The sequence below is a fragment of the Ctenopharyngodon idella genome, chromosome 12 (genome assembly GCF_019924925.1).
Source record: "Ctenopharyngodon idella isolate HZGC_01 chromosome 12, HZGC01, whole genome shotgun sequence".
Taxonomy (NCBI): Eukaryota; Metazoa; Chordata; class Actinopteri; order Cypriniformes; family Xenocyprididae; genus Ctenopharyngodon; species Ctenopharyngodon idella.
Window position 1 is genome coordinate 23292878 of NC_067231.1, and position 14177 is coordinate 23307054.

Here is a 14177-nt window from a genome sequence, read left to right on the forward strand (position 1 = left end):
ATGTATTAAAATAGAGAAAAGCAGAACAGCAGCATTATCAAAATATTGGACCCCTATTGCATCTAATACATATCAGATCCATTGGATTGTCAAATAAGCAAACGTATAAAAACAAAACTGATAAAGAAAATACAAAAAAAAAAAACAACCTAAATAAAATACAAACAACAAAAACACTTAATATGAATAATGATGAGAAATTAGCAATAAACATTATTTCAACTGTTCCAACATAACACACCCTTATTGCACAACTGAGCGTTGTAAGTGCATTAAGTCTCATCAAGATTTTCCTCCAGCAAAAAAAAAATCATCCTCCAAATATCCTCTCCAAAAGGCAGTGAGCAATCTTCTGAACAAGAGTGAGGTTAAACGGCAAAAAAACAAATTCGAGAGCCTGTCTGAAGAGTTCAAAATCTCGCTGCGATCTATCAAACCGCTTGAAAGGCATTTTTCTAAAATGCAGAAGTCAGAGAAGGCAGGGAATGGATGAAGACTGCCGCAGTAAGGATGGATCTGACCAGTGATTTTCTGTACCATTCAACCTCCCGTCTGACAGATCCTTGCATATCTCTATCATCTCAAAAAGCCATAACAGTCCCTTTCTCTCTTTCTCTCATCTCATCGTGCCCACAAACAGACAGTTTATTGTAAGGGTGCATGACATACTGTCTCACTCCCTGTCCTCTTTTTATGCAGCAGCCATATTTTACGCCCATGTGGTGTTGTAGAGGCTGTTCATTCAGCCTGCCCCCTCTCTGAGAGCCCTCGCTGGGGAGAATTGGGCTCTTTGTCATGCCGGCGGTGCTGCTTGGTACCACTGAGAGGATGGAAACACTAATGCTATTATTCCTGAGGTTTCTAGTCTAAGTCTGCGAAAAGCAAATGGCCGGTAAACAAATCAGAATGTTTAATGTGAGTGCGGGATATGAAATATTATATTACAATGGGGTTGCAAACAGCCATACAGCAAATATGAAAATACTTTAGATATAGTTACAAATTGCATGGATTGCAATTAAGTGAAATTCATTTATAAATCAAATCAATGTGTATATCCATCATTAGCAGCACAAAACCAAACAGAAAGAACACTTTTAGATATTATACAAGTTTTGTTATTGTTAACTAAAACTGAAAACAATCACAATAATTTTTGGTAATTGAAATACAGCTGAAATAAAATATATATGTGGCTCTGGACCACAAAACCAGTCATAAGTCGCACGGGTATATTTTATACTATACATTGTATGAGTCAGAATTATCGATTTTTCTTTTAATGCCAAAAATCATTAGGATATTAAGTAAAGATCATGTTCCGTGAAGATATTTTGTACATTTCCTAACGTAAATACATCACAAATTTATTTTTGTGAGAGGATATGCATTGCTAAGGTCTTCATTTGGACAACTTTAAAGGCGATTTTCTCAATATTTAGATTTTTTTGCACCCTCAGATTCTAGATTTTCAAATAGTTATATCTCGGTCAAATATTGTCCTATCCTAACAAGCTTATTTATTCAGCTTTCAGATGATGTATAAATCTCAATTTATTTTTTTTAATTTACCCTTATGACCCTTAAATTAGATTAAAATCTTTAAAAAATTAAATGAAAATTAGAAATGTTGCCTAGTTTACTTTAAAATTACTAAAACTAAAACAAAAATAAATTATAGAACTAATATTTTTAAAATGATGTGCAAATGACTAAAATTAAACTAAAATTTAAATATAAAAATAAAAGCTAATTCAAAATATGAACACATACTATAATAGTATTTAAATAGTGCTAAAAATGTATTTTTGTTTGAGCTTTTAGCTGTGTTTTGGAACATATAACAGAACTATTGCAATTCAATGCAATATTGCAAGTCACTATTGCAAGTCAATCTAGTTTTGTCATTTACAGGAGTGAAAATCACATTCTACAACCAAATTCACTTTCAAAAAATATGGTCACATTCACTGCTTACAACAAAATTTCATTACAACTCCAAACTGAATAACAATTTCCAGATGATAATACATCTTCTAGTCTCTACTTGCCAGCTACAATGATACAAAACACAGCTGGGTTTTTCAGCAGGTTAGTGTTAAGCTGTGTCCGAAATCACTCACTTGTTGACTCATTCACTAATTAAAATATAGTGCAAGGCAGTTAAGTCCACTATTTGGGGAAGAATGTGGATGCTGCTATACACCAGAGAGCTGGAGCTGTCACAGAAACAGCTTCGCCACATGTAGCTACTGTTATCTTACTTGTAACTTACTTTGGAAAAACTCAAGTTCAAACTCTCCTGCTTCCGCTCTCTCTCGCACTCTCTCTCTCTCTTTAAGCTTGCGTTTTTCAAAAGTAATTGCTACATTTAAAAAGCATTAATACACTTATTTAAAAACTATACATTTATTCAAAATGCATCGATACATTTATTAAAAAACAATCTACATTTATTCAAAAAGCATTGCTACATTTCTGAAAAGAATCGCTACATTTTCGAAAAGAATCGTTACATTTTCAAAAAGAATCGCTACGTTTTCAAAAAGAATCGCTACATTTTTCGAAAAGAATCGCTACATTTTGGGAAATAGTGCTTCAGCAAGTGTACATCCAGTGTACTCTTGCATTGTGGGTATAAAGGAGTGAATAAATGTAGGGATTGAAGTGGCTGACAACCAATATAGTGCACTATAAAGGAGATAGGGAGCGGTTTTGGACACAGCTTTATACCCTTATGAAAATTAACCATGGTTTTACTACAAATAAAACCAAAAAAACATGATGGTAACCACAAATTAACCATGGTTTTACGACACTAACCAGAGTTTAACCACAGTATTTGTAGTAAAACTGTGGTTATACAAATGGTAATCAATCCACCAAAAACCACAGTTACTACACTTTTACTATAATAAAACCATGGTTAATTTTCATAAGAGTAGTTTAGTCAAAAGACCAAATATAATCAAAACAGAGCTGAACAGAAAAACACTGAAGTCTGCCAAAAGTATGACAACAAGGTGTCAACAAAAATCACATCACGTGTCAGGATTTGCTGGATGTGTATTTGAATACATAAATGACTACTTGGCTTGCTCATTACCACAGTGTTGGTCAGTGACAGTGACACGCTGGCCAGATGGCTGCTGGGAATGCAATCGTTAGGAAAATAATGATGAGAAATCACTCCACTCTTCCCAAATAGAATTATCATACATTATCAAACACGGTGAAACGTGTTTACTGCTGCTGCGCACGTCATGCTTTATTTGTCCCTCTAGTCTATTTTTCCCAGCAATGCAAATTAGTATGAATAATATTTGTGTGATGTAGTTTGATGAAGTGAGTGTGATAAAGAGGGTGTGTGCGCATGGTATATATGAAATGATGTGGTTTTTAAAGCATTCGCTAGCTCAGAGGTATATGTGTGTGTGTTAGGGTGTGTTTATGAGCACAGCTGTGTTGGGGTGGATACTGCACACCAGAGTGCAATACATGATCCCTTTGGCTGAAACCTCTCAAATCGGATGATAAACACTACAATTAGCTTCTTCATTTGTTTAACTGACTTCCCATGAGAAGAAAGACACGTCTGGTTATAGACAGATGCTATCTGTGTCACAATGACTGAGACCTGCACTTCCTGGCAGAAGGTTTGTATATCTTACCTCAACCTCATCCTTAAGAAGTGACATCATCCCAGCCACGCCTGAAACTAGGCCATTTATGACATTTTTTACAGATGGGCCCTGTAGACTATACCATAAAGGAAATCTTAGTGGGATTTTTACTTTGATGAAATTAGAATCATTTTATCTGTCAGGTGGCAAAATACTGCATCTATTTTTCACTTATCGCATAAATGAAATGGCACATCGGAGAGTTGTGTGAGAGCTCTGTGAGCTAGATCTGGATAACCACAACCTCTTAACCTCTGACCTTTGCTATTCGCACCACATTAGCTGTTAGCATCACGGTCAGACTATAATAAATTGAGATGTTGTTATGGGAAAGAGGGAGAGAGATGGATTGGAATGTACACATCGTCTCTCAGATTCCTCAGATTCCAGGGCACATTTATGTAGGCTGGCTGAGGCGGCATTATGCAACAGGCAGATGTTTGTGCTGGTCAAGACTGAATAAGAGAGAGAAAGCCGAAAAACAAAGACAAAAATAAAAATCCTGGAGTGAAGAATTGTTTGGATGTTAAAACAATTTGCTAGAGGGGTCAGAAAAATAAACTTAATTAATGAAACAAGTAAACAAGTCTTAAACTTTAAGGATGTTTTTAGTGAAAAAAAGACAAAATGTAGATTAATACTGAGAATCTGCACCAGTGAAGTGCACAAACTCTGCAAATTCTGACTCCAGTCTGTCTCTCTTCAACGTATTTGGCTCACTTGTGGTCTAGAAGCAATCCATAGATTACTGTTCAGAGAGACAGAGAAAAGAAAGAAAATGGTTGAAGGCCATATGCGAACCAAAGCAAACCAAAATTATTCTTCGTGGTTCAAAGTTGTGCACTATTTGAATTGAAAATGCCTTTTAAATTCTAATTCAGAGTCTAAATTTTAACTGAATTTGAATTGAGGTGGAAAACAGGATGCAATTGCAATTTAAATTTTAGTGTAAGAAAGTCGAATTAAAATGAATTGCAAGATTCAAAGATTCAAGATTCAAACTGTAATTTTCAAATAGAAAAGCAAGCTTAAAAAGCCAAAGACAGACACACTGAAGACCACCCCAGGAATAAATGACATTTTAAAATATTTTAGAATTAAAAAAAGTTATTTTAAATTGTAATAATATTACAGGTTTTACTGTATTTTTGTATATTCAAATACATGCAGCCTTGGTGAACATCTGTCAAAGTGAGATTTCTTTCAAAAAGATTAAAAAATATTACTAATGCCAAACATTTGACTAGTATTGTTTGAAATGTCACCTACACTCTTAAATAAATATTATTTAAAATATTATTAAATATTTTTTCTTTAAAACTGCAGTGATCTAAAAACGCGGTTTGAAATCGCTGGTGTTTCTTATGTCACAAACTACCTTGTAACCAATCACGTCAATGTGCCGGCAGGATTTAGCATATCATTAACTATGACCGCTCTGAAGCAGGGGAGTCTCAAGAGAAGCCAGGTTATCCAGGTATATTTTTCTGTTGATATGACAAATTGGGTAGATTTAGCAATATAGCGGGTGTATGATGTATATTACAACGTTATGATGAATATGCCTTTCTCCGCTGACGTTGTTCAAAGCGTTTCTAAGGATATTGATTGTTAGAAGGCAGCAGTCTGACCCTGAGATGGCGAACGAGAACATGGTTTATGTAACATTGTATTGTGAAAAGCGCTGTATAAATGAAGATGACTTGACATTAGAAATTATTATCAGCTGTTTGATAACGTAGTCAAGCAAAAGGCTAATCATATTAATAACCGCTATGTGTCCGACATTGTAAAAAGCGATACCATTGTGAAGTGTTACCTCAGTAAGTTGACCGAGTGGATCTCTGAGCTTGTGCAAGTGAGTGGAGGCGGGGCTAATGAGCATATTCATAGATCCGCATATACTAAATGAAGCAAGGGTGTAGAGTTACATTCAAGTTATTTTAAGGCATGAAGAAATTTTGGTAACACTTTATTTTAGGGTCTTTTAACTAGTTGCTTATTAGCATGCATATTACTAGAATATTGGCTATTTATTAGTACTTATTAAGCACACATTAATGCCTTATTCTGCATGACCTTATTCTACATTCTTAATCCTACCCAATACCTAAACCTAACAACTACCTTACTAACTATTAATAAGCAGTAAATTATGAGTTAATTGAGGTAAAAGTCATAGTTAATAATTTATATGTGCTCCCTATACTAAAGTATTACAGAATTTTTTTTCACAGGAAAAAACATTTTGGTGGTTTAAATGTGTCTTTTTGGTGATCGAAGATGAGTTTTAAGGGATACAATTATTGACTGCAGGGGGACTTTAAAAGAACCCTTTTTTCTTAGTTTGAAGAACATTTTAAAAACCTAAAGAACCTTTTTCCAATATAAAGAATCTTTTGTGCATTTGAAAGGTTCCATGGATGTCAAAGTTTCTTCATGGAATCATAGAGTAAACAGAAATTTGTGTTTAGTTTGTATATTTTATCATACTTATTAAACTAACTTAAATTGGAAAATTCCTCATCACGTCATTCCCATTCAAATTCCAATTCAGCTTCCTGTAGGGTGTGGACAATTTAATTCAAATTCACACTCATAAATTGTAAACATGGCCATCACTTTGGAACAGCTGGCCTGGCTTCTGAAGGTCCAGAGCAAGGGAGGGTTGTGGGACAGTGTCCACCCCAGAAAGGGAAGAGGGGAGGCAGCAGCAGGGCGTTGGTTTCTTCTGGATTTTACACTGGAGAACTTGTGGGTTGGAAGTGAAACTGAACACATAAACAATATCCTTGGGAACAAAAAAAAACCTCAGTCCAGAAAATGTGAAACCCGTTTGGGAGTTGCATAAGCGGGGTCAGAGCGGATTCAGGACTGGGAGGCAATCCTCAACAGGCCCAATCAGTTTCTTAAGTGCTAACACATCTGGTCCTGCTCATATAGAAAGCTTCTTCTTAATAATCAAATTATGCAGTGTGACAACAACCCACCTGATCGGCCAGGTTGTTTGGCGACGGGCAGCGAGACCTCGGTGAGAGGCAGGATGTAGACGTCGGGACCGGTGTGAGATGCAGGCGAAGCCGGCGTGGACATGTCCGCTGGGTATTCCTCTCCCTCTGCATTCTCAAACTCCTATGGTAGCAATGAAAAACACAGAGGTCAGAGGTTAAGGTAGCACTTGACCTGAGTGGGTGAATGTCATAAAGAAATGTCCAGGTTATTTTTCACCACAAAGTCAAAAAGACAAAAATAGTCAATTATATTTTGCATAAAGAAAATGAACCCAGTTCCAACCATTGAGATTTTTGCAGTATTTTCATGATAATTAAGAACATTTTCCCTCCAAAATGAGTTAAAAAAAATGTTTTCTTCCTCATGTTTTGTTTTTAGAAGAGATCCCAATAGTCAAATTATGTTGCTCAGTTCAATTACAGCTTTGTGGGAAGGATTCAAGGACCCTTTGTTTGAGTTTGTGTGTGTGTGTGTGTGTGTGGTCCTGGTAAACCCTACGTTATGGGGACAAAATGTCCCCACAAAGATGGCAATATCTGAAATCCTTGTCCTTGTGGGGACATTTTTTGGTCCCCATGAGGAAAACAGCTAATAAATCATACTAAATGATGTTTTTTGAAAATGTAAGAGCAGAAAATTTCCTGTGATGGGTATGTTTAGGGGTAGGTGATAGAATATACAGTTTGTACAGTATAAAAATCTTTATGTCTATGGAATGTCCCCATAAAACATGAAAACCTAAATTTGTGTGTGTTTTGAGACTTGATGTACAAGAATAAACAAGCAGAAAGATCTTTTGAGAAGAAACATCCGTAGCTACTTTAATTGAGCCGTGTTTAACCTGATTATTTTAATAAAATTAATATAAAAAGACCATTTAATGCTTACTGGAACAAATGACAATTTATTAAACAGTCCATTAAAGAGCATGTCACCATAATCAGATCAAATAATGAGCCATCAGTTTAATCTGAAGAGCTTCAAACTTGTACTCTGTGTTCCAATGTGTTTTTCATCTCTTTATGGATGTGGTGAAACTACAAAGAGAGATGAGACAGTGCTAAGAAAAGACAAGAAAAGACTTGGCAGGATCTGGAAATCGGAAATGCTCCTCCAGATGCAAGAACATTTTCTGTGAACGCGAGTACAGAGATATGGGTTCGAAGAAATGGAAAACTGTGACCTAGAGGGGTCGCACACACTTAAAAGCACAAGCTAACAGACATATACACACAAACATTCAAGTTCCCCAAGGGGCCCCATGGTCCACATCTTCACACGCCCCACACAGCTGCCATATGACCTGGCTCCTGATCTGCCCAGCACATGGCAGCGCTACTGAACACTGTCTTGATTGGGATTCCCAATAGGGCACGCTGTGATTCTAACTAAAGGCCTTCAATAATTTGTCGCCTGAAACCACATTGCTAAGCTCAAGTCACAGGATAAGCACTCCTGCCAGCTGAATCGCACTGCATTTTTTATCACATCAGGCTAATAATCAGAAACATCTGATTTAAGCATGTACATTTCCATTCCAAGAATACCTAATAATGTATTTAGTATTTAGTAGGGGTGTAAGGATACTCATGTCACGATTTGATATGATTCACGATACTGAACTCACGTTGAAACCGATTCATTTTAGATGAATATGTTAGCACTCTGTCACTGACTAGATATATTTAAAATAATGTAGGCCACTTTTTACTGGTAACATAAGACATTTGGCATTATCAGGACCCACAAATATTCCCCCATTGCATTATTATACATTATTTTCAGCATTATATATAGTAGTTCAATGTAGAACTGACACTAAAACTTTGTAAACTTTAATTTTTTCTCACACAGTAATTTTCATTTTGGGTGAACTATGCACAACACATATTGTCACTATCCACGATATGATATTCCTGCATTTTTGTGCGATATGCGAATTTGATTCATTATGCGATATATAGTGACACGATATATTGTTACACCCCTAGTATTTACGGATTATTTTTCAGGACAAGCCAACACATCCATTCGGCAATCATCTTTGACTAAATATTTTTTGGAAATGGCTAATAAACATCTCAGTAAAAACATGTAAAAAAAAAAAAAAAAAAAATTCTGGAGGACAATTAAGAAATGATTCAAAACAACTAGATATTTAAAACCGACATTCAAAACCACTTCAAGAGAAAACCAGCATTCATGTAATTGGACTTCTAATTCAAAGCCCATGTGGCAATTTCCCCATGTGACAACTAGCCCCGGTCTGCACTATATATTGCATTCTATGTGCACCAACATCAGTGAGCAATGCATGATTCCTATGGTACTATATATAAAACATTTTCACCCTAGTGAAAAATAAATATACCAAAATGTATTTGAAATACATATATTTTATGCTAAGTATACAACAAATACACTTACATATTTATGTAATTCATATAAATACCCTGCAATTGTACTTTAGGTCCAACTAAAGAAATACTTATATATATTTGATTGTGCTAAAATGGAACTATTGCAAGTATACTTAAGTTACACTTTAAATATCTTGCATTTAAAGACTGATATTATACAGTGATCATACTATCCTTACTAACAGTGATATTAAAGCACATTTTAGGCTTAATATTAAGAAATGTGCATTGTGCAATAAAGAAGTACTCCAAATAAAGTTGAATTATAATATTTATATCAATAAGTCTCAATCGATATGACAGTAATGGATTTGTAGTATACTTGGTTTGAAATAAATGTATTTTAAATATATTTTGGTTTAGGTTTTTTTTCACTAGGGCAGATCACTCTATCTACTATTTAAAATAAGGTAAGCTACACTTTTAATTATGTAATTTAACAACAATGTTAAATTTAAATATATTGTAGCATACACACTTCTATAGTAATTAAAACAACTTTCTGAAGAAAGTGCTATTCTGTAAGTGCAACGATTTCCCATCTTACCTGCCCTTAATGCACGTGTTACATCTAACCGGTTGTGTTGAATCTTTAACTCTTCCCTTCGACCCCGTGAACCTGCACCGCTGGGCTCTTCACAGAGCACCTGTGAGGTGTCCACATGACCCCAGACGGATCCCTCACTGGACAGAACATTAGGAACCAGCCCATGCTGCTGCGCAACTGAAGAGTCCAGGTCTCGAGAATACATCATGATAACTCTCCAGAAAACATATAAATAAAAAGCAAATAGATCCTCCACTTGAGAGAGAGAGAGAGAGAGAGAATGCAGGGAGGGGCAGTTCCTGTGTTCTTCCCCTGAGAGTGTGGATGACCAGAGATTAATAATAGTGGAGACGCTTCCACAAAAATGTGAGGCTGAAAAGAAAAAAAAAATCTAACAGGGAAAGGCTTTCACATTCTGTGCTTATGACATCACTCTTTTTTCTTCATCCTTCCTTCCTCGCGCTCATTCTTTCTCACATGTGCATGACAGGCCCTTGCTCCGGCCATCGGCACAATTAGCATGCTCACATGTATGCCTGCATTCACGTACAAACACATATTAAAGCCAGGGAAATATTCAAAACGTGTTCTATATGCATGTGCATCCATTTGCAAAAGTTAGATTTTGCATTTCAGCCTACTGTTTTACCAAACCATTTTTTTGATCAGAGTACATTACTGTTCAAAAGTTTGTGCACAGTAATTTATACGACAAGGAAATATTAAATCGATCAAAATTGACAGTTAAGACATTTATAATGTTACAAAAGATTAGTATTTGAAATAAAAGCTGTTCTTTTGACATCAAAAAATGCTGGACAAAAAATATCACAGTATCACTATTTATTTACACAAAAATATTAAGCAGCACAACTGCAACATCGATAATCAGAAATGTTTCTTGAGCACCAAGTCAGCATATTAGAATGATTTCTGAAGGATCGTGTGACACTAAAGACTGGAGTAATGATGCTGAAAATTCAGCTTTACCATCAGAGGAATACATTACATTTTAACCACTTAACTGTCAACACCCTTTTTGAGCAGAGACATGAAAATGCATTATCCAAACCTAAAAGGCTGTAATTCATGAATGATTTGGAATATAGACATATGGTCTTGTTTTAAAGAAGACACTCAGCAGAATATTCCTGAAGTGAAGGCACTTAAAAAAAAAAAAAAAAAAAAGTATGAAAAAGTTATGGATATTTACTTTGAATCAAATGTACTGTACTAAAAAAAATTTTTTATTATTTTTTTATATAAAATATATATTTCATCAAATATTTTTTACTATAAAATTGCTATCAAATCAAAGCCAAGTTGTGTTCTAAATTTGAAGTTGATATCACAAAAATTGAAGTTTTGTTTAGGCGCTGCACCAAAAATATCCACCGGGTGTCACCCACATTCCATTGAAATCTTTTTGATGCACTCACCTGTAACAAATTTATGAATTTCTTTCCAAATATCACTTCTATCACAAAACAATCACCAAATATGGAACCTTGAGACTCAGACCTTTCCAATGATATGTGTTTTGTCAAGATTAGAAAAAGTTTAGGGGAGGAGCCCGCTAAAAGAATTTAGAGTACCATTTCCATGAAACAACGTCCAATTTCAAAACGGTTTTCACAGGATGAATTTTGAATTCGTAAGCTTTCGATTGATACCTAATTATGATGATTACTAAAATATGTGATATGAAAAAAATCGCTAAAAAAAAAGAGCGCCAAGCATCCTACTAGCGGAACGGTGACAGTTAAGGTGTTAAAATACATTAAAATATATAAGAGAAAGCTTTTTTTATTATTTATTTATTTATTTTTTTTATAAATATTACTGTTTCTGCTTCTTCCAAAAACTTTTTAAAAATCTTACTGACCCTAAACTTTTGAACAGTACCCTGGAATAGAATAGACAAATAAACAAAACTGCATAAAACAGATTGACATCAATGAACAATGATAACCACACTGAATCTGCAGGTTTATACATAGGGTCTAAAAACTTTGAATTGTGGACATCACTTACATCAAAAAAGGTCCGATTATCATTTATAAAATTAATTTTAAGCATCTTATTTTGCAGTACCTGATAAAGTTACTAGACAACAAATGAGTAACTTGAAGATTTTTTATTAATGACCCTGCGTATACAGCACCCAACATATTAGCATAAAAACACACTTGCACTTTGTGTATTACAGTCTCACCTCAACCTAACCAACACAATTTTTTGCAGCGCTCACATATTGTGTAAGCGTGCGTGTGAAGCCTCGAGAATGCTAAAGGGGAATGAATCAATTATCTTCAGGCCTGTCAGACTTCCAGCTTGTGTAGAAGAATGAAAGGTTGTTAAGTAGAGACAGGAATTATGTTAGCTAATAGACAGACAGAGAGAGAGAGAGAGAAGGAAGAGTCCGTTTTCAGCAGCTGTTTAAGCGCTGAGCTGTAGTTCCACTGAGGTATTGTAATTACAAATATTTGGTCTTTACTGGAGACCATGTGCTTAGAAGCATGAAAGAGCTATCCTCTTCTCTCTCACATACTTACACGAGTCTCATTTCTCCTGTGCCTTGACCCACTTTAAAGTTGCTGCTGAAAAATGCACAGTGCGCGTCGAGATCTATGGCCATATGCCGTTTGAAGGCCTCCGCTGCTCACTACAAAAACACGTCTACAGGAAAGTGATTGTGTCCCTGTGCTCTCTCTGCCGCGTTTCCTCTAACCTTATGAGACAGGACTAAGTGGTTTGCTCTGCAGAAATTGCTTTTCTCTGAAACTCTTGGACTTGTAACTTCAAAAGGGCAAGAGGATATGCATTGTGCTACTTTTCAAGTAGCTGATCAAAGCATTCCTACAGATCTGAAACAGGCTCAAGAAGTGATTCATGAATGATGCTTTTGACAATTTCATTCATAACTGCAGGATGGCAACAGGCCAAGAAATTGCAATAGAGAGAGATGTTTTTGTGTTAATTCATTGCTGAAAAGACTGGAAAGTTTGATTAAAATCTCCCGAAGCCAGAAACCTTTCAATGACCGTGATTAAATCTGAATAGATGTGGCATTTATATCAGTGTATTTGATTGGTCAGTCATGGAATTGTACAATGAATTTTTTTTTTCGTATGGCTAAATGATATAACTGATTCCTACATAGCTAGTTTCATGGCTCACATTTCACTCCATGCTCTCTTTCTCCTCATATAATGATTTCAAATTAAATTAATATTTCATACTCACTTATTTACTTATTTGGTAAGTATAATAAAATCTTTGCCTACAGGTCATGCGTCACATTATTAATGCACATTATGCTTTACATATTCATAGACAGTAGCTTAAGAAAGTCAGGGCAATTACTGTACAATATAGAATATTGTTGTTTTATCACTGCAGAAAATCCTATTCATAATGAATATTGTTTGTTTTCCAGGAAAAAATATTTAAAAATCTTTAAAACAAGATAAATTTAGCTGAGAAACAAAGCTACTTTTTATTAGAATGCATCTGTCTTTTTCTACATTTTTACTCAACAATGACCATGAATAAATCTAGCTTGAAAAAATAAGATTTTTTGTTATTTTAATTATTTGTAAAAAAAACAAACAAACAAACAAAAAAAAAACATTTCATTGGCCTGAGACTAACTCTGTTTATTTTATATGTAGTTCCAAACGTAGGTTCGGGAGGAGCCTAAACATTCAGTCCTGTCAATCATCATTACGAGCTTATATATACAGCAGTCACTGTGTCATCCCAGCGACAATTCTTCCAGCATCCCTCCTCCTCCCTTTCTCCTTCTCTATTTCTCTTATTCTCCCTCCATGCACTACTGTTATACAGGGGTTTAACTCGGAGCTCGAGCCGAGCCTCGGGTTCAAGCCTCCTTCGAGGACAGCAAGCCAAGTTTGTTTTACCATTAACCATTCAGACTGAATGGGCAGGCGAACTTGTGAATATGAATATTCTGATTTGGACTGACATTTACCGAGTCAGCTTACTTTAAAGATTGGGTCCTATAAATCATGTTTGAATTTATGAAAGAGGGTCTCACCTTAAAGCCAATGTCACCTCGTTTACAGCAAAGGCAAGCCAGCATGAGGAAGATGAAGGTAAAGAGTCCAGAGAAAGACACAGCCACCACAGCCAGAGAGGACGACCAGGACAGCTCACTCAGTGGAGCGCCATCTGCAGGACAGATACAACATTAGACAAACTAACTAACTGCAAATATCACAATACAGGATGAGGGAGCTAGTTTTTTTTTGTTTTGTTTTGATGATTCTGACCGATCACATAGATGCAACAACATAATGCAAAAAGGTTGTTGACAAAGGGACGTGTTTTTTCAACATCAAGGAATGTATATGATGCTATAAGTTTGTGTTTTTAGATGCTGTAACTGGTCACCATTCACTGCTTTAACCAATCTTTTAATTTCAGTAGTTGGTTTGAAATGTGAATTCAAAATTAATCTAAATTAATACAAGGCCATAAAAACTGCATGAA

General features: G+C 35.4%; 1 protein-coding gene across 5 annotated transcripts in view; it reads right to left on the reverse strand.

Annotated features, from left to right (window-relative positions):
* The window catches only part of aatkb (apoptosis-associated tyrosine kinase b), a 54900-nt gene that overhangs the window by 11772 nt on the left and 28951 nt on the right, over positions 1-14177 (reverse strand). For 2 of the 5 annotated variants that reach the window (XM_051915595.1, XM_051915596.1), the window contains exons 2-3: positions 13723-13856; positions 6674-6815 (exon numbers count right to left, since the gene is read on the reverse strand). In XM_051915595.1, the coding sequence (XP_051771555.1) occupies positions 6674-6815; positions 13723-13856 (276 nt within the window). Of the gene's footprint in view, positions 1-241; positions 649-6673; positions 6816-9662; positions 9944-13722; positions 13857-14177 lie in introns of those variants that run through there. The other 3 variants (XM_051915600.1, XM_051915597.1, XM_051915599.1) reach the window with 2 other exon arrangements.